This window comes from Nymphaea colorata, chromosome 3 (assembly GCF_008831285.2).
Source record: "Nymphaea colorata isolate Beijing-Zhang1983 chromosome 3, ASM883128v2, whole genome shotgun sequence".
Lineage (NCBI taxonomy): Eukaryota > Viridiplantae > Streptophyta > Magnoliopsida > Nymphaeales > Nymphaeaceae > Nymphaea > Nymphaea colorata.
Genome location: NC_045140.1, coordinates 10,650,929 through 10,678,343, shown reverse-complemented (window position 1 = coordinate 10,678,343; position 27,415 = coordinate 10,650,929). Strand labels below are relative to the sequence as shown.

At 39.0% G+C, this 27,415-nt stretch overlaps 1 protein-coding gene across 1 annotated transcript; it reads left to right on the top strand.

The window, feature by feature from the left end:
* Positions 1–23,137: 23,137 nt before the first annotated feature.
* Positions 23,138–26,342, top strand: LOC116250304 (ankyrin repeat-containing protein ITN1-like). The gene is made up of 3 exons (XM_031623939.1): positions 23,138–23,635; positions 24,456–24,533; positions 25,857–26,342. Exons 1-3 carry the CDS (start codon positions 23,138–23,140, stop codon positions 26,340–26,342), a joined length of 1,062 nt encoding a protein of 353 aa, XP_031479799.1.
* The last annotated feature ends 1,073 nt before the right edge of the window (positions 26,343–27,415 follow it).

Genomic DNA, 27,415 nt, shown 5'->3' with positions numbered 1-27,415 from the left:
CTATTACAATTGAACCTCTAAGCAAACATTCTCTAAAAATCATACTTCAAAAAAAAAAACCTCTTTTAAAAATCAAATAATTTAAAATTGGTTACAAAAACCCTAGGTTCATGTATGATTAAGGCCTAACCTAGGTTAGACCCTCCATGTGTCTTCTAAGGCTAAACCTAGACCAGCCTAAGAACCCTGAACTCAGTCTAAGAACTTTAGAGTTAAGATCTGTAGTCAAAACCTTAACAAAAACTTCCTTCAATATCTGTCAAGATTGAATGTTGAAGCCAACTACTTAAAGCCCTCATCTGCCACCATAGAATATTTCAACATCAAGTGATTTATTATTAGATTGAACATGGACTTTAGAAACCAAAGTGTTGATTGGATCTTATAATGATCGGATTAATGTATTTCAATATTGGATCTTGGGAATGTGAGGATCTTAGCCCTTAGGCATGATTGGGTCTTGAATTCAATTAATGACATAAAATCATGATTATGAATGGATCTCAAATTTGTGTCATAAACTGTATTAGATCTCAGAAGGTGCTCAATTGAATTTCATGAATTTTGGATCTTGAAAGTCCTAGATAACCCTTAAGACTAATGATATTGGATCTCAATCTACATCGTTCAGTTTGGAATATGATCTAGATCTTCCCGTTCATTTTGAATCATAGTGTTGGATCAAGGACTCAACACATAAAAATTTTGAACTAGATCCTAATTTGAATTCAATTTGGACGAATAAATTCCAATATTGTTGTTTGGATCATCCACATGAGCTTGGAACTTTTTATCTGAATCAAGTCTTTTGAATTGAAGTAACCAAGCTTTTGGAACTAGATCTCAATTAGAATTTGATTAATAGATCATTGATTTTTATTGGAGCATCCACACAAACTTCATGAAATATTGGATCACGATATCAGATCGTTGATTAAATTTAGTTCTGAACGGAATTAAATGCGCAGGATCACATCTCAGACCATTTTACCCGAACACTAAAACCTTAGAAACTAGGTCTTCATCATGTGCGACGTAGTTGCATGCATCATGCTAGTTAGCACCACATTTGCACTGATCAATGATGAATGAAGGATTGAGCTATGTTTCTCTCTTGGAGCTCTCATGTTCAGATCCTTGAACTTTTGATGATCCACTTAGACTTACAAAATCACATCCTTTCAGAACCTAGGGCATGTTTACTTTGCTTCATTTAGGATTAGGGTGACAATCAAATCTTTAGGTAATTGACCACTATACTTCAACTACCCATAGTAAAGGTGCCAGAAATGGTCAGATCTCATACCAATAAGATGGGTCCCGTCTCTCATATTCAAACAAGTGAATAAAGTGGTGAGTAGAAGTAATATATTTTTTCTAAGTGGTCTTCGTATAACACTGAAAGATGTTACATGTAAACATCATCACTTTTGGTTTGCTAATCAGTTTGTGCTTCATGAACTAGCAGCATAGAAAAGCTTTTTCAGACTAATAAGCTCCACCCTAGTTTCAATCTAGTCCACAGGGGGTCCATATTTAGGATTAGGAAGTCCAGCGAACATGAAAGAGATCAAGTCATCATGGCCAACGTGATGCCTGTGCTACTTGATGGGTAACATTTTTTGCTCTAGAAAGCATTCAATGGTTGAGTTGGTGCCCATTTTAAGGTTCTCTAGTGGCCCTTTCATCTGTTTTACGTATTACTTCTCGCGATCGAGCAAAATAGATCTTCTTTAGTGATGTCCATACAGAGAAAGAAATGCTCATGCCCACAACCTGTGGGCGTATGTTATCAGTTAGTGATGTTAAGATCCAGATTAATAAAAGCTGACCCTTGGGATGTCGTTCATCATGAGCACGATTCTTGACTTTAACATTGTTTCCCGTTGTAATAAACTTACTCGGGCCAGCCTTAGATCCATCAATATAACAGCACAGGGTTGTAGCACTTTAACAATGACATAAATTAATTAGGATTCCGACAAGGGAAAACTATCATTATCTAGCTTAGCAGGGTGAAAGTACTAAAGATGCGTCGGTGCCGGTAAAACAGGTAGAACCTGAACTATAGCGGTGTCACCTATTATCGCTGCCGTGACGTGACTATGGATGTTGTACATTGCACTTGTCGCCTAGACGTCCCTTTTTGCCACGATGCCGAGAATCTGCCAATAACTTTCTGTCGTGCAGCCAAAAGGTTCTGATATCATAAAAATGAAGAAGAATATTGCACGATAATTTGTGGTTTTGACTCTTTCAAGTGTTTACATACATGGCCCTCAATATTGCTCTCTCTCTCTATCTCTCTCATTATCTCATGACAAGAGGAGATGTTCCTTTGATCAGGATCGCATTGTTACAGGCCATTTTAGTTCCCATAAAGTTAGGAGAGTTAGACATTATTAGCATATGATTTTGGTAGCAGGAATCTACAAGATTGACAACAAGATCTGGATCTAGCTGCTCTAGTAGCATGTAAATATTCAGTGTGGGCTATTTTTTATGTTTATATTTGTTGTTACTTTAAGACTTAAAGTTTTTTGTTGACTATATCACAGGCCAAAAGCTAGTTTGTTACTTATCAACATTTTTATTTATATATAAATACCAACTAATTGTTGGGTTTTTTTTCTTGATGATTTTGACATGTTAGTTATGATCTTTATTAAGCTTGGGCACCGGGCCGGGCCACCGCCGGGTACCCGGTACCCAGCCCAACTCGGGCCTTGGCTACGGTATCAGAAAATGGCTTAACATGCTGGTATTGCCGGGCCCGGCCCGGCCCGACCCGGTATTTTAACGGGTCGGGCTTGGGCTTGAAACTGTATGCCGTGACCACCCGAGAAGCCCTGTAACTAAAAAAGTTATTTTTTTTTTCAAAAGAGGTAAGTTAAGTTAGGGTTTCATCTTGACTGTTTCAACTTTGACATTGATAGCAACAAGGCAGGCGGCCGTAATGGCGATGGTGGTTTCGAATTTTTACCACACTGCCTTCGAATCGTCATGGCATGCAGATGACAGTAGGAGTGATTTGTAACCACGAATTCCTTTGTCCTAGGGAAGAACCTGAACTCGAATTCTGTAGGTCCAACAAAATAAGAATAAACCCAATACAGTGAAGATGGTGCTGCCATTGCAACCACCAACGCCTGCCCACCTCTATGTATGCCAAACTAGTACACGACGATAATGGTGGGCAGTTTTCTCCCTTCCCCATCAACTCTGGAAAACCAGGTTTTCACAGATGCAGAGGCTTCCTTCGGCCTCCAATCACCTTTCAAATCGAGCGCCTTCTTCTTCCGGCCACTACCGCGGATGATGACTACCACCATCATCGATTTCTTCAGGCTTCAGTTAAAGAGAGACATTAAGCCCTCGGCTTTCCACTTCCCCAAGACCCTGATCTTCAGCCTTTCTTAGGAATTCAAAGAGCTTCATCGACAAGTAATCGAGCCGGGCCAGGCCTCGGGCATGAACTCAAGCCCAAGGCCCGATATGTCAAAGGCCCGGCCCAGTTAAAAACGGAGCGGGCCTCGGGCTGACCTGATGGCCTTAACGGGCTTAGATTTAGTAATGTTTTTCGGGTCGGGCCAGCCCGGCCCGATGCCTAGCCCTACTCTTTATGTTTGATTTGCAATTGGCAAGACATGGAAGAAAAAGGAGATGGAGTAGGACTAACAAGATGTTAAAGTCATGAAATATTATATATTTTTTTATTAATTGTAATAATTTTTTAATCATGTAGATAATATGTAATTAACTAAAAATCTGTGTGGTTTTTGTATAAGCAGCAAAGCATACGATGGTGAGGAAATCAGATCAGCCATCACTTCTGCTGGTGTTTTCAAGCGTCAGGTGCGATTGTCTCAATGCCCAGCACGGAAACTACCATTCCCAGCATTTTTTAATGCTGGTAAAAGCTTTTTGTAGTGCGATCAAGCCCTCGTGGCCAATGTCAAGTTTTTTTTTTTTAATTTTAAGCAATATTTCAACTTTAATTCCTTATTTGGATGGAATGAAAGAAAGAAAGGTAAAGAAATGGATGAAAAGAAAAGAAAATAGTGACGTACATTTTTCATTCTCAATGTCACTAATTTTGAAGGGTTTAGAATTAGATTGATTTTTTCTTTCCTTTTTCTTGCATTTAAACAGGTTTTGGGGTTTTTCTTTTCTTAATTAGGCCGCCAAATATAAGAACAATCATACTTTCCCCTTCCTTAAAATGAAACATACTTTCCTTTTCTTTGGCATCCAAATTAATATGATGTAAAATTCTTCCTTGGTACTCACGTTTCAGTATCTTGGCAAGCTTAGGCTGAAGGTCGGGGTCCCACTTGTCATATGGCGACCCTTATCTCTTTGCAGGATGTTAGATGACTAACTTCAATACATAATTGAGATATATGTTATTGAATAACTTCTGTTACTAGATGTAAGGTACTACGTGAACCGGGAAAGAGGACACACATCATTCGGTTTGGCCCTTATTTTGGTTGGTTAAGTTATGGCTGTAAATATTATTTAGCAAGTGACATCATTAATTAGTTATTCCATAGTATTAGGTGCTGATTTAATATTTAAGTCAGCCGAGAGGGCCTTATTCAGGAATATCGTGCTTAGCCCTTCATCTCTTCCAATCCAATCCCCACACCCTTTCGGTCCATCTTGAGGTAGTGACCCAAGAGAAGAGATCACCATTGCCCAGCACCAGACATGATACATAGTAGTCCAGGTAAGCTCTTAGGTGTCTTTTTCTTTTTTCCCTTGTGTCACGTTAGTTAACGTTCCGAACTACTTTTTCTAGAGAAACTTGAAGTTTTCTGCCAATGGCAGACTAATCTTTGCCAGCAAAGTTTTCCCCAGGGCTCAGTTTCAAACTCCCGTTCGGGAACTACGCCCTGGAGATGCTTGGCCGGTAGCTAGGGATAATCAGATCAAACACCCTTAGTCCATAATCCATTATCCAATCTGAGATTTAACGTCCATCTATTTTCAGATCTAACGGTTGGTTGTATCTATTGGTCATATCTGAACCCCAAGATTCGAGTGGATTAGGGTATATCAGTGCACGATTAAGTCGGACTAGGTAAATCCCGTTACTCACAATATTGGGAAACAAGTGGTGGTGAAGAAAGCAGACAAACTACACAGCCTAAAAGGTGGCCAAACAATATTAAGAAACAAGTGGCGGTGAAACATTGGGCATGATGGTGCCAATGGACTCTGGGACACAATGGGAAGGGATAAGACTGCTTTTTTTTTGGGAGATGAGGTTCGCCAGCTTAGTTCAGCAATTTAATTAGGCTGATATACCAGAAGGTGCATGTGTCAATTTATCGAAATTTTAACGTCCTCCAACACAATGTATATTATACTATTGCTCGCCCTCTGTATAAGGTGCATGTGAGTTCCTCTTCGAGGCCATATTGGCCTTATCTGATAAGGGCGATCCCTATTTAGTCATTTGTTTTTGTACTTTAAAAAAAAATAAAAATGTCTTAAAACTAATTAAGATATCAAAACAAAAGAAAAATAATATAAGATTCTGGTCAAATCATTTCATTATTTTCAGACATATATGGTATCTATTGGAAAAAACATTATTTGATTGAGAAATATTTCATCCTATCACTTGACTGAGAGTGGGGCCCTACCCTTGCCCCATCCCTGCCAGGTTTTAAGTCTGGGCCCTTGGACAGATGGAAGGACTTAGTGTTGTTTGAACTTATTATACACCGAGTTCTTTGGTGGATAGTGTTTTGAAGATGACTAAGTCGGTCAACTCTGTACAACTCTGTATGTTGAGGAGTCGTTTGAGGGAGGGTCCCACCATTTTCAGGCAACGATGCTTGGATCAAAACGGCAGTTATTTGGCCGTGTTGGCCAAGGCGCTCATGGGCGTGTTGTTGGGACATCTATTAACTATGGTGCCATGAAGAACCATGACTTGACACAGCAGGTGATTTGTGGTGCCAACTTGTTCAGTCGGCTGGTTGAACGAGTCATGAGGGAGGTGGCGGAAGGGTTAGATAATGAGTGTTTCTATGCCCCTCCAGTACCTATCAGATGACCTGATGATACTTTTAGCTCGTCTGTAGATAGTTTCAGCTCCTTTAACATGAACGACCTTATAAATATCTTAAGAGTTATTTGGCAAATTGAACATTTTGTGAATGTTTAATGGATCTGCTGTAAAGATTGAAGTAGATTCATTGTCACCTAGTTTTAGTGTTCCATAGTTCTTCAAATTTTAACATAAATTTATGGGGACAATCACAAAATGTTCCAACTGCCAAACAACTCATAACTAATATTTTAAAAGAAAAGGAGAAAAGAAAAAAAAGTCTCTTAAGTCCTTAATGCTGTCCTACCCCAAAGGGAGAAATTGGGTCGCAACATCTCCCTTTTTCCCTAACTGAAGGGGATAAAAAGTTTGATTGACCAAATTATGAATTAATTTGACATTTATTTGTGTCACATCAAAGAAATGATTGACTCACACATTGGCGGAGTTCTATTAGAAACTGACCTATGCCCATGATAGAAAGAAAACAATCTATCTCTATATAATTCACTATTCCAAGTTTTTTATAAGTTTGCCTTTCAGCTGGCTTGATACATGAGGATCCACATAGGTAATTTTGAAGAGTAAATAATGAAATCCTATCAATAACTCAAGGAACTAAATGCAACACTAAAATAGAATGCCAAGTATATATGTGTAGATGCGGACCATGCGATCATGGAAGAGGTCGACCCAGTTCCTTTTGAAGAAACAAAAGGCGTTGAAAAATGGCAACCTGCAATGGACCACTAACTGGAGTAGACAGAATATCAAGCAGCACAAAAATGTGTTTCCCTGATGCTATTGCTAGGAAGCATCAATTCAACAAAGAGTCAATTATGGAATAAGACTATTCTTATCATGAAAGTGCCACTAGCTTAGCAGAACTTCTATCCTCCGTGCTAGAAAAATGTAGAATTCCAACATCATTTCTTCAAAGAGAATGTTTTAAGAGCAAATACTAAATTAGTATTTATTGCATTAGAAAACCACATTGACGACTTATTAACAAAGATCTACGTAACTATAGAGATGTTCTCCAAGTTTAGGAGACTATTTGGTGTTATAAGTCAATAGTTGATAATGACAGGGCACTGCAACAACTGTAATTAGTGGCGAACAGCCAAAACTGTGTCGATTTACATAGTTATGATGACTGGGATTCCGTCACTACAGATCCCCCTCCTGAACTAGTAACATCGAAGTTGGATGTCATTTTTTCCGTCTCTTGTTGTGCTAGTTGTATGAGTCTCTTTAGGGTATCATTACAGTTACTAACTTGGCCATCTCATCTCTATTTAAACTAACATGGATGCTTAGCAATCGCCTCAGTCCTATAATTGCTCCTGCATGCATTTGTGCATTAATGTGACATTGGTTAGGGGTCGTTCGTTGATTTAAATAGGGGTGTCAAAGAAGTGACCAAGGGTGTTGGGTGCTCGGGCAAAGCGATAAGTTCACTTCGTGAGTTTGTAGGTGAGTTCTTACTAGCCTTTTATTGTAATTAGGTGTTGCCCTTTCTTTGTAAGCTTTCTTTGGATAAATAATAATGCTTTACTATTTAGGTAACGATGTGGTGTTATACTATTTGTTTGGTTAAGTTGACTTTGTTGACCTGCTTTGATTGGCTATCATTATTTAATTAAGTGAATCTTTGCAAGCTTCTTATAGAAAATTAATTTTTAGTGAGTGGAAAAACCTAACTGGATGCCGAAGTCCTCATGCAACTCATCATCCTTTTGAGGTCGTTTGATAGCTGTACCATAAAACAGAATGGACAAGACGTCTTGTCTATCACACTACTGTTCTGTCTATCCTGTATCTTGTCAATGATTTTCCCTGTCCATTGTTGACAATTTTAGGAATGAACACCAAGTTTCATATGTCTAACATTTGTTTTATCTTTATTTGTACAAAAAGTGTTTGAATAGCCAAGATGAAGGACTAATTCTCTCTCTCTCTCTCTCTCTCTCTCTCTCTCTCTCTCTCTCTCTCTCTCTCTTTATATATATATATATATATATGTATATGTATATATATATATATATATATATATATATATATATATATATAAAGAGAGAGAGAGAGAGATCAACAGCTCATAAAAAAAATAATTTTTTGCTATTTATACAAAAACAATTACATTTTTCATGATTTATCAACTCTTCATAATTGCAAGTATAAACAACCTTCTAGCTACTTTCCTATACTCTCAATAGTGGTCTCCTCATTTCTATACTTTTTTGTATATAAAGACAGAGAGAGAGATCAACAGCTCATAAAAAAAATTAATTTTTGCTATTTATACAAAAACAATTACATTTTTCATGATTTATCAACTCTTCATAATTGCAAGTATAAACAACCTTCTAGCTACTTTCCTATACTCTCAATAGTGGTCTCCTCATTTCTATACTTTTTTGTTCTATAATAATACTGTAAAATGGCCATCAAACCTTTGCTCATCATTTTCGTTCAGTTTGTAAACTTGATTTGGGCCATGTATTTGCTTCATGCGAATTGTCATATTAATTTAATATTAGAAGGTGAAATATAGATAAAAGAAGGGGAGAAAAAATACATGGGATCAACGTGTATATATATATATATGTATATATAATGAGAGAGAGAGTAAAAATTCATTATTTAAACATCAAGTTAGCTTCACCTATATTTTCATCTCTTTCCCCTTTCATAACTTCCATTTGCAAATAAAAAAGAAACTCATAATTGAAATGCTAAATCAGCAAGAAAATCACTCTACTAGTCAAGCATAGTGTAATGCATTTGCAATTGGTCTCTCTCTCCCTCCACCTTTCTTTCTGTGTATGCGCATGTTATTGATAGAGATGTCAGTTTTACAATTTTTTTCTACAGAGATATTCATTGTTCACAAACCGTACCTTGTTTTAAGAATTGAAGCCACAACTTGCATATTATCATGTTCAATATCACAGATACTGAAAGCTGCACTGATCCATACTCATACGCCTGCCTTGCATAAACAAAAGAGAAATAACCCTGTCAAAAAAGGATGTTCTTGTCAATATAACATAATCTTTCAAGTGCATACTTAAAGTGAATTGTAACACTTTTTTTTTATGAAGGAGAAGGAAAAAGGAAAGCTCTTCTCTGTTAGTACAACATTCTATTGGATAACCACAAAGAAACTAGAGAAAAGGTAGCAACGTGAACCCAAATGCTCATTATCCAGCCTATTGCAATGGTTACATAGCATGACACAAAAAGTAGGGAATTCTTTTCCAGGCCCTACTTAGTAGTTCTTTCATTGAGGGGTATTCTTTGATAGCTACGCCTCTCACTGATTTCCTGAAGAAGAACCGAACTTGGGCTTCGGAAGGACTTGAAGAAGATGCCTTCGAGAAATTGAAGAGGGCCTTGACAAAGGAGCCTGTGCTCAGGTTACCCCACCACTCGAAGAAATTCGAAGTCCACATGGTTGCATCAGATTTTGCTATTGGCGGAGTGTTGCCTATGAAAGCAGAAAACTTAAGGATGCAGAGCGTCGGTATTCTGTTGACGAAAGGGAGATGACGGCCATTATCTACTATCTTCGTACATGGAGGCACTACTTGTTGGATAGTCAATTTGTGGTAAAGACTGATAATGTAGCCACAAGTTACTTCCAGACTCAAAAGAAGTTGAGTCCAAAGCAGGCCTGATGGCAGGAATTCCATGCAGAATTTGATTTTGCCTTTGGAGTACAAGGCAGGGAGAACAAACGTCGTAGCCGATGCACTAAGTCGGAAGGCAGAGTTGGCAGCTATTCGGACAGCATCATCTCAAGCACAACTTGAGAGTGCACTTCTCGGACGGATTTGAAAAGGCATGAAGCAGGACCCTGTGGCCAAGCACTTGGTCGAGATGGCTGAAGCGAGAAAAACACGACGATTCTGGTTGCGTGATGGACTTTTAATGGCAAAAGGAGGACGGGTTTTTGTACCTAGATGGGGAAACATTCGACGAGAATTGTTGAAGGAATGCCATGACTCATTGTGGGCTGGCCATCCTGGCCAGGAGCGGATGCTGGTGCTCATCGAACGTGATTACTATTAGCCACAGATGCGCGACGACGTTGAAACATATGTAAAAACATGCTTAATTTGCCAACATAACAAGGGAACAAATTGGAAGCCTGTCGGTCTCTTGGAGACTCTTCTTGTTCTAGATCGTCTTTGGCAATGCCTCTCGATGGACTTCATCGTCAGCTTACCTAAAGTTGACAGCTTCAGCTCCATTCTTGTGGTTGTGGATAGATTCTCAAAATATGCCACTCTCATCCCAGCCTCTAAGGAATGTCCTGCGGAGAAGACGGCGTTGTAATTCGTGAAGCATATTGTCAAGCACTGGGGTGTGCTGAAAAGCATTGTCAGTAATCGGGACGCTCGCTTCACAGGGAAGTTTTGACATGAAGTATTTCATTTGCTGGGTTCGGATTTATTATTCTCAACAAGTTCCCACCCACAAACTGATGGCCAAACTACTGAATGGATCAACGGGTTATTGGAACAATACCTTCGGTTGGATGTAGCTCAATTTTGCTATAATTTACAGAAGAGCGAGTCTTCTGGACATAGTCTGTTCGAGATAGCCACTGGGCAACAACCGTTGATGTCTCATACCCTCGTTGCTCAAGAGAAGGGACAACTCACTTTTGCCTACCAAGAATATGAAAAAGTTTGCATATCGGAATCGAAGGCCAATGGAATTTTGAGTTGTAACCAAGTCCTCGTGAAGCTCTATCCTGATCGCATGGGCATTTGCCGTGGTCAACACAGGTCATTACTCCACAAATATGAAGGAACCTTTACAGTGCTGAAGAGAATCAGAAAGCTAGCCTACAAGCTAGACTTACCTCCAGACTTTAAGGTGCATTAAGTGTTTCATGTCTGCAACCTGAAGCCCTTCTACTTTGATGAGGAAGACCCCGACAGAAGCATCCCAAAACGAGACCCGATTTTGCAGTGAGCCCCGTCGATCAAGCAAGCTGCGGACCGACAGATGGAGGAAATTCTTTTGGACAAAACAAACTATCTAGAGGAGCCGAAGAAGTACCAAGTGAGGTGGATAGGGGAACAAAATCCAACATGGGAGTACGCCTTTCGTATGAATCAGCGCTACCCATTGGAAGTCAAAGCCTATCATGAAGCTGCTGGCGCCGAGGACGGCACTTGATTTGAAGGGGGGAGCCTGTTCTCCTGTGTCGAGTCTGTACAGTCCTTTGCATTGTTTTGCAGTGTATTTCCTTTGCTTATGTTGAGTCCTTTGCTTATGCTCATTTGCTTGTAAGGGAATACCCTCCCACCGGTCTAAGTGTCATGTATTAGGATTCTTAGTTTTGGGTGGTCGTCATGGTAATCCTGTAAACGACTTCGGCCATCTTATATAAATAAAGTTGAGATCATTCTCTTTGCTTATATTTCTCGTGATATACAAGTTTTCCAAGTTGAATACATTGCGAGATTTCTTTATTCACAAAAGCGTTCTTTATGCACTTGTTTTTTAAAACTACCTTTGCGCCCCTTTTGGTGGTTTCAAGGCTTACGACAATCAGGTTCTTGCCATGCCGCACGAGCTGAAGGAGTCAACCCATGACAAAAGGTATAGAGTCTCCTTTGGGTGCCTCTGGATAAAACCCCCTCCAAACGTCAACTTAAGCACTTTATATTCTACAGCACAAAAACTAATGTCTTTGAGATTCAAAATAGAGACTGGGCATCGACTAGCCCCTGCCCTGTTCATTGTGCCGACTCCTTTGAGAACCATTAGTGGAAATTATTTGGGATGCTCGGACTCCATTGGATTTCCTACGAATGAAGTATACATAGTTAGGATTTGAATAACATTTGTAATTAACTAGTTCAAAATTTCCAACATATATATATATATATATATATATATATATATATATATATATATATATATATATATATATATATATATATATATATATATATATATATATATAGGGAGAGGGAGAGAGGGAGAGTTTGGGAAAAACCTGGAAATAAGAATGAAAACAAAACTCATCCGTTACTGCACATGTCAATCATCTTCTAACAACATATGAAAATTTAAAAGAAGAAAGAGAAAGGGATGTAGATTTTTAGAGAGAGAGAGAGGATTGGTTGTTTAATCTCATCCATAGGATATATATTAATTCATATAAATATGAATGCGATTGGATGTCATTTTTTAAGTAAAAAACGATTTAATTTCTTAATTGAATGTCAAGTTTTTTTTTCCATATCCAATTTTTCCGAAGGTTTACTGACATTTCTACCGACAAGACATATTGACTGCAGTACACACCATATATATGAGAAAACCGATACAGAATTGGGAGTGATATGTGACAATGCAGCAGGGTGCATGGTAACTTTTATTACCTGACAAAGTAAGGATGGGGAACCTTTAGAACAAAAAAATTTGAGAAGTATTTGTGCTTGCCATTGGCAAGCCAGAAAAATTGATAATTACATCATGGCAATCGAGTAGCTATAAGGACAATACAAGCAACTGTATCTTTTTCTTACCCATACGCACCACTCAGGCGATCAGGCGGCTTCCTAAGTGGCCTTTGACAACAATGAGCATAGATCATGAAGACAAGATGATAACAAAAGATTGTAGGCAGCTAGTTATATTTTTTTTAACAAACTATTTTACAAGTGTTTAATTGTGAATCATCTGATCGTATTGATCAAATAATAACTCATAATGATATGTGCCGGTGCTGATATTTCCTGCACGTTCAGAAATTCAAAAAGCTGCAATATTAAGCGTCTGTGTTTGTGTGAAATTCTAACACCTTATTACCTTCTAGGTTGTTCATCTTCGTTCACTCACGTCCCCTAGCTCTTCAAATTTGATTTGTTAAGTGTGTGCATGGCCCAACCCTTATATATATATATATTTAAACTGTGAACTACATCATTCTAAATGTGAGGTCATAAAAGTCAATAAGTCGCAGTGTATTGGATTTTGTTGTGTAAAACAAGTCATGACTTTTCTCCCGGAGAAAAATCATGATAAATTATAGCCTAAAAACAAAAGTATATTCTATGTCCTCTATCTGTTCAAGTGAAATCATTACCATTCGGGCCTCTCTTTTCCCAAGGTGACATACACCCAAAGAAATCTGTATGTTATATATTGGGCAAACCCTAAGCACTTCTTCTTCTTATATTTTCCCATCTATGCAGGAAATTGTGAGGGCATTTATTTGTATTCTTGAATGAAGTCAAAGTCTCACAGAAATGTGTCTTTTTCTGGATGTATATAGTTTTGCCCAGAATATAAATCATATGTGACTTTTCATTCAAGCCAGATTCAATCCAACAGTCGGTTTAAATGAATTTTAACTCATCGGTTGTGAATAAAAGTTATGAGCAGCAAGCAATATATGTATCAAATTGTCGAATATTAAGTGGCATGGGCAGCATATTTGTGAATTGTACAGTAGCAGTACCTCACCGATGTCAAGGATTCAGAGGTACTATCCTATTATTGACGAGAGCTCAGACCCGTTCATTCGGATTTGTACATGAAATGGATTCTTAATTGAATCAGACTTGGGGTTGGCACATGGTTTACATGACGTAATTCGGATCCATATATAGAGGAGAGTACTAGATAATGAACTGGCCTGAGAATTAGGCCAGACCTATCTGAATTCAGTTCTATAAGTTCATATATACGAACATCAATTTGAGTCTGAGTGGAAGTGAATATGCTCAGTCGGATCCAGTAAGCTATCCAAGACCATTTAAGTCACCCTCCCTTCAACATGTGAAACATGTAAATTATATCAGAGGTGTTTTTTCCTTTTTTGTAGATTGTCGGCTTTTGAAGTACTGAATAGTGGTACTACAACTTGAACGCCTTCAATAAGGCCACGGAGAACTTCATTGGTAAGGCTTCTCAATCCCAAGAACAACCAATCCAACATGGGTTAAGAGAAAAATAAGGTGAAAAAGGTGATTGGCTTTGTCATTTAACATTAGTTCACACTTTTTTTTCATTGTTTTTCTCTCAATTATTCACTTGCTTTATATGGACGGCCTTAGTTAGATGGCTGCATGATGAATCTAGATAACCAGAGTCATCATTCGCTCACTCTTGTATATATATATATATCCAATACTTCTGCTAAGTGCCAGTTAAAAGTGTCTCCGTGACAACATGCCTATTGGCTGATGAGCATAGGAAACAAACATTGCCCAGTAATTGGATGGAGGGAAAGAAAAGTTAAGAAATGAAAGGAAATAAAATGAAATAAATGGGAACGAAAGGAAAAGGAAATGAGAGAAGTAAGAAGAAAAAGAGGAAACTAAAGGAAATGATAACAATGTATCTTTCCTTTCCATCCCAGTCTCTCCAATTTTAAAAGCTTTGGATTTACATTGACCTTTACTTTTCCTTTGCCCAATACCTCTCTTTTCCTTTTCCTTGCATCTTTACTTTATTTTATTTTCCTTTTCTTTGTTTTTAATTAATTAGTCAACCACATACCAGAATGACCATCTTCTTCCCTTCTACAAATATAATGTGAAATTCTTCTTTGGTGCTTACATTTCAGCCTTTTGTAGGGAGACTCAGTTTCTTCCATTTCTTGGGTATATTACTGTTAGAACAGGTTGGGCATCACCTTGGCAAGTGTAGGCCTAAGGTCGAGTTACCTTGGGGCTCACTTGCCATATGGAGAGGATATTTGATAATTTACCTTCATTACATAACTATATGTTACTTCAGGACTTCTGTTACTAGATGTAAAGGCACTCCACGTGTATCTCGACTCTTGAGGGCGTACTTTCAGGTGGCTCCATCCAATTGTTTAGGTTAGATTATTTTGTCTTTAATTAATTTCTTTTGGTAATTTAATAATTATTTAGGTATTACGTGAACCGGGAAAGAGGACACGAATGTATTATGGGCGCAAGTCATTTACATTACGCCTGGTTTGAAGCCTATTTTGGTGAGTTAAGTTATGCCTTTGAATATTATTTAGCAAGGGACTTTATTAACTAGTAGTCTATTCTATAATATTTAGCAAGGGACTTCAGTAAGTTCTCCCCAGGACTAACACAAGTACATACCTGGGATCTGATTGGAAATTCGAACTCCCATTCCGGAACTATGCCATGAAGATCTAACAGTTTTTTGCATCTAATATCTAAGTTCAAACCAATTTAATTCTCAAATATGAAGCATAACTAAACATTTGAAGTACTATGGGTCAGATCCGAAGTAGGTTTTAGCTGCCAGTATCTAATCGACTAAATAAGGGTAGCCCAGTGCATGATTAAGTTGGAGTTGGTGATGCCTAGTCCTGATCCCAATCCAACCTTGCTTACGCCCTTGTCCTGATGGCCCTTTGACCATTTCAATCCGTTTTCTGGCTTTTGCATATGATAAATGCACGTGGCCATCGTCGCTGTCTATGAGCATTGATATCATGAATAGTTGGAGCAAGCAAGAAAAGTACACAGCCCAAAAGGTGGTCAAACCAATCTTGAGAAGTAAGTGGCCGGTGGTGCAATCTTGGGCATGATGGTGCCAATGGGCTCTGGGCCACAATGGGAAGGAGTAGGGCTTTATGGGATAGTACTTAACACTGCTATCTGGAGATGAGGCTCGGCAATTTAATTACGCTTATATACCAAAAGATGGATGCTACAATTTATCGAAATGTTAACATCCTTCAACACAATGTATATGATAGTATATCTTTCCCTATATATAAGTTGCATGTGAGTTTGTCTGATAGGCCATATTGGCCTTATCTGATCAGGACGATCCCTTTTTAGTCTTTTCATTTCGTACTTTTTTTGTCTTAAAAAATGAATACTTTTTTAAACTAATTAAGATATACGAATATAAGAAAAATAATATAAGATTTTCGTCGGCTCATCTCGTTATTTTCACGGATATATATGGTATGTAGTGGAAATAAAAGCATTACTGTTTTTCAGTGGGTAAAAGGAATATTTCAATCTACCACTTGATGAGAGTGTGCCTACCCTTGCCCCATCCCACCAGGTTTTAGTTCGGGTCCACTAGGAGGGTGGAAGGAGTTAGTGTTGTTTTCATAATGTATCATACATCGATTCAGTAGGTGGACGTGGTTATAGCGTTAATGGTCCCACCACTTTCAGGCCACCACTTGGATCAAAACGGCAGTTACTTATCCGTGTTGTCCAAGACGCTCATGGAGGGACATCTATTAATTATGGTATGAAGAAAACCATGATTTGGTACTGACAAAGCCAGCCTTTGAAATCTTTTAGTGTGACTCAACTGAACTGAAATCTAGTTCCTGCCATGTGTGGTGCCCTGTCTTACCATGACCCTTTAGCCAAAATTTTCTCGTTTCCCCACTGAGTGTGACAGGAGGTAATTTTTGGTGCCAACTTATTCTGTGGATTGGTTGAATGAGTCTTGAGTTAGATGGGGGAGGGGTTACATGAGGAGCGCTTCTATGCCTCTCCAATATTCCCATCAGATCTCATGATATCTTTACCTTCTCTGCCTATATTTTCAGCTCCTTTTACATGAGCAACCTTATAAATATTTTAAAGCTCGGGGTAGATTCATAGTTATTTAGTTCTAGTGTGCTTCAATCTTTAGGATTGATTTATGAAAGACAATCACATAATACTTCAACTGGGAGTTTTTTAAGTCGTTAATGCTTTCCTACCCTAAAGGGACAAATTGAGTTGTCAGATCTTCCATTTTCCTTTCCTAAAGGGGACAAATTGGGTTGTAGAATCTCTCTTTCTCTCTCCTTTTATGTGGAGTGAGGGAGTAAAAAGATTTTTGTTTGAGGGCACTAATACATCAAATTATAATTTTAAGAAGCAATTGATATGTAAATAATTAAAATTTCCATACATTATTCATATATTATAAGCAATTTTTTTGCGGGCAACAATGCCTTTGTGAGTTTCTGTGCCTAAAAGTGCAAAAATACGCGCAAAGAGGCTGTTTTTGCACCGTCAACTATGCGTCATCTCGCTCCCTGCCCGGTACACAACAGATTGTACTCTTCAACAGGTCGTGTTAGGAAAGCCAGAATTGAGCTAAAAGGATTAATAATCTGCCCTGAAGGTTTATGGTAGCCCATCCCTGATTTTGCAGATCAACAGGTAACGACTGAGTCCCAAACCCAATTAAAACACACCGAAAGTGCTAGCTAGCTTCTTATACAATTCCCAATTAACCGGCACAGTTATCTTTCTTTCTGAATGCTACTTCTTATATTTGCTTAGACTTGAAACTGCTAATAGAGTTAAGAAGTTTGGCCATTTGGAAAAGTCTGATTGGCCAAATTCTGGATTGATTTGACATTTACTACGTCACTTCTAATAAAAACGAATATCACATCTAGGATATAATTGACTATTTCAAAACAAAGAAGTCAAGAGAATATTTTCCTCCTTTTTTCATAAAATTTCATCATAATTAAGTGAATTCAGAACGATTTGACATCTACCGCATCACATTTAAGAAATAATTGATTATTTCAAATTCCATCGTAGCTAAGTGAATTTTAGATTGATTTGACATCTATTGTGTTACATCTAAAGCTAGTTGACTATTTCCAAACAAGGAAATCAATGCCAAGACAATAGGCCATTTTGCCTCTTTTATTCATAAAATTCCACCCTAGCTAAATGCCATCGCTGAAAAACAGCCATCATGAATATGGCATTAATAGGACTGCCCAAATCATGAGATTCCAAACCAACCATATCAAACACTATTGTCTGCCAACACCAGTTGGACTCATAAGCGATATGTCTGCCGCAACTCTTTGTGATCAAATGGAAAAGGAAGCCATCAGTGGGGCTCATCCAGATAACTTACCTGCAGCAGTGAATATAAAAGCCATGAATATAATTGTGACTATGAATCATAGCCATGGCTTATAACCGTGAGTAAAGGTTTGTTGACCAACATGGTTGTCACGGAAAATATATAAAGCAAATCTACAGTAATATATAAAAATTATTCCCATGATTAACATAAACACATTGTTTTGAGAAGAATAATTGTGTTCCTTATTTCCTCTTATAAAGGCAAGAAGGAATTACTCAGAATATTGTTGGCTGAATATCTTCACGAGTTTGTGGGACACAGTCGGCCCATCACAATAAAATAACTAAAAAATAATAATCAAAAGGTGGTGGACTATTCTACCATGCACCGCCTATTTTGTTGCTATAAATAGGGGTGCTTAGCCCGTTTGTGTGCATGTGTTATGAAGTGACCAAGAGAGAACAAGGGCGTTGGGTGCTCGGGGAAAGTGACAAGTTAACTTCGTGAGCTTATAGGTGAGTTTTATTTGGACTTTTAACTTTTTTTTTCTGCCTTTTTTTTTTTGTCTTTAGGGAAGTCCTAGCTCCTCTTTTTACTGGTTAATGTAATTTGGTCATTACATGCTCAGCACAATTTTTTTTTGTTGGTTATAATATATATGTATATATATATATATATATATATATATATATATATATATATATATATATATATAAAAGATAGCGAGAGAGAGAGATTATGGTTGCCTTCAATTCCTTCCTCTTTGATTTGTAAGTTTGTTTGAAGTTATCGGTTATAGTCTGCTTAATTAACCCCAATGCATCATGCCAAGTATCAAAAAAAAAAAAAAACAGAAAAAACAAGAGTGAAAAGGGAAGAGGTAGAGGGACCCGAAGTTGAATGAGTGGGCCGGGTTTGAATGCCATGTAGCTGTCTTGCTGCGTTGACTAATCTCGAGAGACGAGCTCGTTCTGAAATGATTAAATCAAGAGTAGTAACAAAATGGGGCTATATACAACTACAAAAAATCGCAACTAAGTAACACCAGCGCAGGAAAGATGACCAAAACGAAAGGAAATCAGATACAAAAGGAGACCCAAAATTTCCCATTTCCTCACCTGGGAGAAACCCTTAGTTAGCAGCTCCCGATCTCCCCTGTTCAGCCATTCACGAAGACTAAACCATCTCCGTCTCTGATCTGTGAAGAGCGGCTACAAAAACGTCTACACAGACCTCCCAATCCCCCACCGCACATTCTGGAGCACCGTGCGGCATATACGAAGAGTGCTGAACAGCTCGCAGATAGATTTACCACGGGTCTTCCTATTAAAAAATTCAATGAACTCAAAAGCAAGCGGGGATGTTTGAATCTTTACCCCCAACTTGTGGGGGAGTGTTAAGCATCTCCAACGGATCAATGCACCAATGTCTTCTTACTTTAATGGAGATTTTTTTAATCATTGGATTCTTCCTATGTTTTATGTTCACATTCCATTTTATTGGGTGTCAATGTCTTCTTTCCTTACGGGAGTTTCCCCTTGTATCTCATACTGTATACGTTGTAATTCCTATCGTGGGCGTAGGTCCTTGGTCCGAACCATGTAAACCTATTGTTTCTCTCTGTTTTTTCACTTTATCTTGTCTCTCCGTCTTTCAACAGAACCGGTTCCTTCCATAAGAACTTTACATTTGTTTTTACCAACTTCGATAATCAATGTTTAAACTACATTTTTTGAACTTCACATGCAGATCTCGCTTTCTTCTGCAAAAACTTTACATATGTTCTTACCATCTTCTATTTCGAACACTTCCTGCCTTTTTAGGAAACCAAATGATGATAGTCGGTACGCCTTTCATTGTCATTCTTACTTCATACCAGGTATATCCATGGATGTTTTCGAGCAAGATCTTTCTGCTGATCTCAACTTACGGGTGGGCTGTCTTTCTTTTGATACATTGATCTAATAATGGCTGCATTTGAAAAGTGTTTCCTTTGCCTTCGTCTCACGTGTTCTCTTCCCTCTCTTCAAATTCTTAGATCATTCTAATGATTATTGTGGCCCGTGTAAAAATTTTGAACTTGCCCTTTTGACAGTCAGTCCCGGGATTGTTTGCCCATTCCAATGCAAAGATTCTGGCCCTTGTGAAAGTCACTCAGCCCTTGGGCCCTTTGGCCCTTCCAATCCAAAATTAATCTTCTCTTCAACCCTCGTTCAGCACCCAAAATTCTGACTATATATTTTTCTTACTTCGTTAGCAACAATCGATCCATTGGTATTGAAAGAGCTGACACCGCCCTCTTGGCGTTTCGCTTGATTCCTTACTCTCTCCGCTGGGTAGTGTCTCATTGCTTAACAAAAGGCTGAGTCTCTAACCAATGCGCGGTCTCCTTCGTCCTGTCTTCAGCAGCAGATTAATCATACCTCAGTTAGAAGTTTTACCCACATCCGTAAACCAAACTCATTCGGTAACTGACATGAAGATTGGCTGTTGGTGGCATTAGTAACGTAGAGTCCAGGGCCAAATCCTGGACCTTTGACATATATTGCGTCAGATCTGAGAGGTAATAAGTATTTGGAAAAATACAAATCAAAGCAACTACAAGTGCATTTTTTTGCCCATTTTCTTTCTCAAGTTAAACCCTAACTGCCACTGCTCCAAAACGGGCATCATCAAGATGGCATTAATAGGTGGACCAAATCATGAGGCCCAAGCTGGCCCAACCATATAGCATAAACAATATGTGCCAACTTATAGCATCAGTGGGACACGCAATCAGTACATCTCCTATAATTCATTTTTGTGTCCATATTGGAAAAAGACGCGTCAATGATGGGATTCATCTCCAGAACTTCTCTGCGCTAACAAAATGCAAGCACATTCCCGTTACAGCTTCACATGGCATTGCTCCTATGAACAGAACCATAGGTGCTTTGGTGACGCTGTAAGTTTGCTTAAATAAAAATTTACCTAGCTACGACCACGATAGAGAGAACACAATCTCCCTGTATGTTTCATTGTTGCTATTATTCTTTTATGAATATATACAAGAGATGCCTCGCACGGCCTTTCAATGTTGATACAGGAGGTTCGACTCATCGGTTGTTTATTAGCTAGGAAAGGAGTCCCTTGTTTACAGCATGACTAGATTCATCTTCCAATGTATATATCGGTTACATGATGTCCCCATTTGAATCTGACAAGCTTGGCAAGATTGGAGACCCTTTAATGATCAGTGGGTATTACTGGCTTCCTTCTGGGCTTCTCGTCAAATGTGGGGTGGCTTGACCCGGCGTGAATACCCTTAATTGCTTCTCTTTAGGTCACTCTCTTAAGATGCGACCCCTTTGAAGCCATCGGCCCCATCATGGCCAATATCTTTGTTCTATACATGAAGATTGAAACAGTCAAGGGACCAAGCAAGTCGGATCCCGTTCGGGTCTAGGCCTTACCAAGTCAGGCCTAATCACGCACATGTCCACCCTAATCTATTACTTGAGATTTGGATTGAGAGAATGACATCTGAAACCAACTTCAGATCTTTCCAGTACTTTGAAATCCGACAACGATTAATGTTTCCTCGATATTGAGATACAAAACTTGATGCCTTTCTGAAAACAGGTATTAAGTCCAACCCTGGGTACTGGACACAATATAATGGTCCAAATTCATTAGTGCGTTTGATCTGAATATCCCTTCCCAGTGGCGTTATAATTCAAAAGGGAGTACTTTGTAATATTTTATCAGATCCCACGTATATACGTATATTTAAAGCAAATTAAATGTATTATGTTGAAACATTTTTCCTTTATTGATGGCTTGAAGCATGACTTTTGGAATTATTGACAGAATAAGCCAAACAAAGAAAATTAAATTTCAACCACCTATCCAACGCCCTAGACAATCCACGAATCAATTATCCAATTTTTTAGGCTGTATTTTCCCTACTTATAGAGACGATAATTTTGAAGAAATAATTGTTTGGGTAACCGAAGTCGATATCATCTCAGGACATATTAATCAAAATTCAGGACATATACATTAACCAAACCTTTTCCCACTAGGATATATGCTTGTGAAAAATAATACAATGAGACTGAGGGCATATAGCTATATATCGGAGATATCAGTGCTCAGTTCGGACAGTGATCAATTCAACGTCTGCTCAGGGATATGAGACGAAGATCAACCAGGCGAGCGTCCAAATCAATTAATATTATCCAAGGAGCATGAGATTAATCTTGGCAAATTAAAAAGTAGAGCTAAGATTGCAAACAATACCCAAGATGTCAATCTCTCTTATAAGTGCCCACAAAGGAACACGTTCCGAAATATCTTTTTTCTCGAGAAACTTGAAACTATCTACCACACTAATCTTTGCCAGCAAAGTTCTCCGCAGGGCTCGGTTTCAAACTCCCATTCGGGAACTACGCCCTGGAGATGGTTGACCCGTAGCTAGAGGTAATCAGATCAAACACCCCTAGTCCAGAATCCATTATCCAATCTGAGATTTACGTCCATCTATTTTCAGATCTAATTTCAAACCAATTTAATTCTCAAATATGAGACATAAATAAACTATTGGTCATATGTGAACCCAAGTTTCGACTGGATTAGGGTAGATCAGTGCACGATTAAGTCGGACTAGGTAAATGCCTAGACCCGAACCCAGTCCAAAGTTGGATACGCCCCTGGCCTGGTGGCCCTTTGACCATTTCAATCCGTTTTCTGGCTTATGCATATAATAAATGCACATGACCGTCCTTGCTGTCAATAAGCACTGATATCATGAATAGTCGGAGCAAGCAGACACACTACACAGCCAAAAAGGTGGCCAAACCAATCTTGAGAAACAAGTGGTGGTGAAATGTTTGGCCCAAACTATATGCACGCCAAACCCCTAACTGATGCAATTGTGATTAATTAGTTTCTAGCTTCACTTAATTGACATGCATGAGATCAAGTCCCGCCAACAGGTGAACCACGTAATTCCATATGCTTAATTTCTGTATTCTAGCTCTATACATTTACACGGTCTATGAGAATTGAGAATAGAGATTGACTAGCTAGCTCTGCAAATGTTATATAAACCGAGCAGTGACATGCCTTTTTGCGCCTCCACATCCCTACATTGAGAGAGAGGTTTACCCTCTTCTTTGATTTGTAAGGTTGTTCGAAGCCTCTGATCAGGGTCCGCCTAGTCCCACGCATCTTGCCCTTTTCAAAAGGATAATGGATCCTAAGTTGTACGAGTGTGCTTTAGTTGGAGATATGTTTAGACTGAGACAATTGATGTCAGAAGATGGGCATATACTTGAAAGATCAGAAACAGCAAATTCGAACGGCAACAATATCCTACATATAGCAGCCATCTACGGGCACGTCGACTTTGCTCGTGAAGTACTGAGTGCAAAGCCGGAGCTGGAGCTGTCAAGCGATTTGAATGAAGCAGGGTTCTCCCCACTTCATTTGGCCGCAGCCAAGGGGCACTTGGGCATGGTCAACTTGTTGCTGGCCGCAGATCCCGACCTCTCTTCTTTGAAGGACAAGCATGGCCGACTTCCGGCACATGCTGCAGCCATGAAGGGCAGAGTGGATGTGCTGAAACAGGTCTTGGCTGTCAACCCCTGGTGCCTCAAGGAAAAAACAGATAGAGGAGAGACGGTCTTGCATTTGAGCGTGAAGGAGAATAAGGTAGGAGTAGTGGAGTTCTTGATGTCGTTGCAGGAGGTAGAAGGTATAGTTGATAAAATGGAAATATATAACAAAATTTGGGGACAAGAGGTCCCCTAAATATAAAAACAATCCGCAAAGAACAAAATTACGCAAGCAGGAGGAACAAATAAACAATACAATGCACAGAAAAATAAGAGAGAAGAAGAAAGACGAAACGGCACAGTCACCCAACCGCAGTCAGGCGGCGGCGCTTTATCCGAATGGCGAACTGGATATCCCCTTGCACAAGACGAGCCACAGAATCTGGTGAAGAGAATGTGCCCCTGAAGACCCTGTTGTTGCGCTCCACCCAAATGCGCCACCAAGCTGAAATGAGCCACGGCCTCCAGACATGACCCCAAGAAGCAGTCAGGTGGGGGGAAGGACAAAAGAGGAAGAAAAGACGAATGGATGGTGGGTTTGGAAGATTACTAACAAGGGAAGGCCAAGTAGAAGCAAGGACACTAAAGAAAAAAGGGCAAGAAGTAAAAAGGTGGACCATAGACTCAGTCGCAACAAGACATAAGGGACACTGGTTAGTCAAACTGATGCCAAGGCGCTGTAGGTGATCAAAAGTGTTGATATGGCCAGTCAGAAGAAGCCAGACAAAAGCAATGGGTCGAGGAGATGGGTCAGGAGACCAAAGAGACCGGGGGGGAGTGACGCGACAGAGGGACCAAAGGAGGCCAGGTAGCAAGAAGAAAAAGTGAACTCACGGGTAGGTGAAAGGGGCCAGGATGGGGACGTGAACGATGAGAGGTCAGCAAGGCGGAGGAAAAGAGGAAGGACGGAAAGCATGTCGGACCAAAAGTGGGAAGGGGAGATGTGAGAGGAGGTCGAAGGTATAGTCAACGAAGGAGATTGTTGCGGCAATACTGCTTTGCATTTGGCAGCAGCAAGAAACCTAAGAAAGGTAAGTGGAAATCTTTCACTGCACCGGGAACTGTGTAACCTGGGAGTCATTCATTTTTGCGAGAAATGGAAAAGCGTGTACGGGTCAAGCACCGTATCCATATAACTGCTCTGCCATTCATTCCAAGTTGAGGAACTAGGGTTGATCTCCATCCAACAGCTCCCTTTACTTGGTTCATTATTTTCAGCTTTTGCTTGAAAACAGATGGGGCTCTGCCAGTATGATAAGACCAATAGATGTTCATATATTTTTTATATATTACAGATTTTAAAATCATTTTAAACATTTTTAAATGTTTCATAGTTAAACTGTATTTGTGAGCAAACTGATCAAACACCAATATTGCTATCTACTACACTTCTCATAACAAACGTTGACCTTTTAATTCTTACCTATAAATAGCGGGGATGAGGAACTTTTTGAACAAGAAAATTTAAGTTGCTCTCACCATATAAACCAAGTCAGAGGTAAAATTTAAGTTGCTCGAACAAGAAAATTTTACTCCTTAAAATTCACCAAGAATGAGCTCTCATTCTTGGGGATCCAGATTAAAAAATATTGTTGGGTGCATGGTAGTTATTTTTTAAAAAATTATTTTTTGACAAGTATTTATTTAGGAACCATCATACAATCGCCATAGTGTAATCGGTACGTCTGACAGGCTCGTGCCTAGTCATCATTTCCATTTAGGCCAGTCAATATTATTTTTTCCGTAAACACTATTAGGATCAAGAGAATTTGATGGATGAAATTTACATGGTCTGTATGACTATAATTAAAACCATTAATGGAGATTTAGATTGATTATGTTTATGTTTATGTTTAATTTTTTTTTGTTCTCGAGAAAAAACTTGAAGTTTAGAATCCAACATATGTTTCATTGTATGTAAGAGACGAAGCCTGCATTCAATACAAATTGTCTTTCCAGAAACTAGTTTGTCAATTTTAAATACAAATTATAGGCAGCATGTATCTGAAATGGATATAAATCAGCGTTGTCGGGCTCCATATACGGCTTATTAAATGACCAAGTTTGAATCTATATATGGAAGTAGACAGTTTGCTAACCCGACAATTATGTTAGATCGATCTGGATCGGTTTCAAAAATTTAAGCCGATCGGTTTCAAAAATTTAAGCCCGAACGTGAATTTGAGTCTGCATACAATGTAACTAATTAAGTCGGATGCTGTAAGATATCCGAAAACATTTAGGTGCCTGCCTTCATGTCAAAGTCAAACACGTAAATCAGAAACATTTAATTGCAGGTAACTATAATTCTTATCAACAAGTGAAGCACGTAAATGAGAGACGTTTAATGGCAGGTAACTGGTATTCTTATCGACAATAGTCCCGTGGCGGTGGACTTGAACGCCTCGAATAAGTACGACGTCACTCCACGTGAACTACTGAACTGCCGGTTAACTGGGAGCAGACGAAACGAGGACGACGAAATGGTGAAGCTTCTCAACCCAAAGAACGCGCCAGCGTCCACAGAGACAGGTGTTGCGCCCTCCCACGACCCAGCGGCCACAACCGATGTTGCGCCCTCCCAAAACCCAGCGTCCACAGAGACCGATGTTGCGCCCTCCCACAACCCAACGTCCACAATATCAGCTGTCACTGATCACTCCACTGAAGCTGAAAGGGAGAGAAAAAGGAAAGGACGGGCGAAGCTGGCAGACAACAGACAACATGATCATAGTGGCTATCCTGATAGCGACTGTGACGTTCCAGGCGGCCCTTACACCTCCGGGTGGCTTTTGGCAAAACGACTCAACAGTTGCAGCCATCTCTCCTTCCCCGCTTAGTCCGTCGGTCAACCCTACGCCCACATCCCAGATATGCAACGGGACCGCCGGCACCGCGGTTCTGTGCGACTACTTATGACCAATTCTTGAGATTTGATAGTGCCGCTTTTCTGTCTTCCTTGTTTATCATCTTCTTTCTGGTACTTTTGAAGTCTGCCGTATTTCCCGAACGCCCCATGCTTATTGCTTTAGTAGTGAATATCGTTATGGCCATTCTGTTTCTAGGACTAGCCTTTTACTATGCCATCAAAGTCACTAAACCATTAGGGAGTGATGCAGACGAGAGATTTGTCGAACAACTCAAGTATCTTTTGATTGGTTGTTTCGCCGGTCTGTTACTTCTTTCCCCTTGTATTATTGCTGTGACATATTTAATACGCAAGCTATGGAAGCCAAGGGATTAGATGATGCCAATTGCAGCTCCTCCGTTTCTGTTCAAAGCCTGATATGCATTCAACTGCTAAAAGGTTCAAGTTTATTGGAACAACTAGAATACATGGAGAACCGTCCTATGCCACCTTGTTTGTGGAAGCTACCACCACTTAATTTGTCCATGGAATCACTCTTTATTTTACTTTGAGAACAAATGAGTTCCATATTCCAGTAGTTATCGTTTTTCTACTGTGTACCAAGTCCTTATTCATCATAAGACAATAAATGGAACAAACTTTGCAATATTTGTACATATTATGAAAATCAATGTAGTGTGGGCAAAAAGTAAAGATCTGGTGTTGAAATGTGAAAATATCAAGATTTAGAAGCTCCTTGGAGATATACTTTTGAATAATTCATAAATATATTATGTATGTGTGTTAATTCTATATACTTAAGAAAAAAGCTGATGATTTCTACCATAACATATATCTAGAGCAATGAAAATGAAAAAAGAAAAACTTTTCAAAAATTGATTTGACCAAATCATCATCTAGCCAGTCACTCAGGAATATACTGAAAATCTAGGTGAATTGTGGGGACAAAAAAAAACATCACAAAGTGAAAGGGGTTAAGGTTGGCATTAAAGATAAAGATACAATAATTGAGAAAGAAAGAAATTAAACGTGGAGAAGGGAGAC

What these genes read in the sequence shown, in the direction of transcription:
- LOC116250304 (XM_031623939.1), top strand. Translation starts at nt 23,138, where the DNA reads ATGGATCCTAAGTTGTACGAGTGTGCTTTAGTTGGAGATATGTTTAGA. An exon ending in TCTTGATGTCGTTGCAGGAG is followed by an intron (nt 23,636 to 24,455) that starts GTAGAAGGTATA and finishes ATGTGAGAGGAG; the next exon opens with GTCGAAGGTATAGTCAACGA. An exon ending in CAGCAAGAAACCTAAGAAAG is followed by an intron (nt 24,534 to 25,856) that starts GTAAGTGGAAAT and finishes GTTTAATGGCAG; the next exon opens with GTAACTGGTATTCTTATCGA.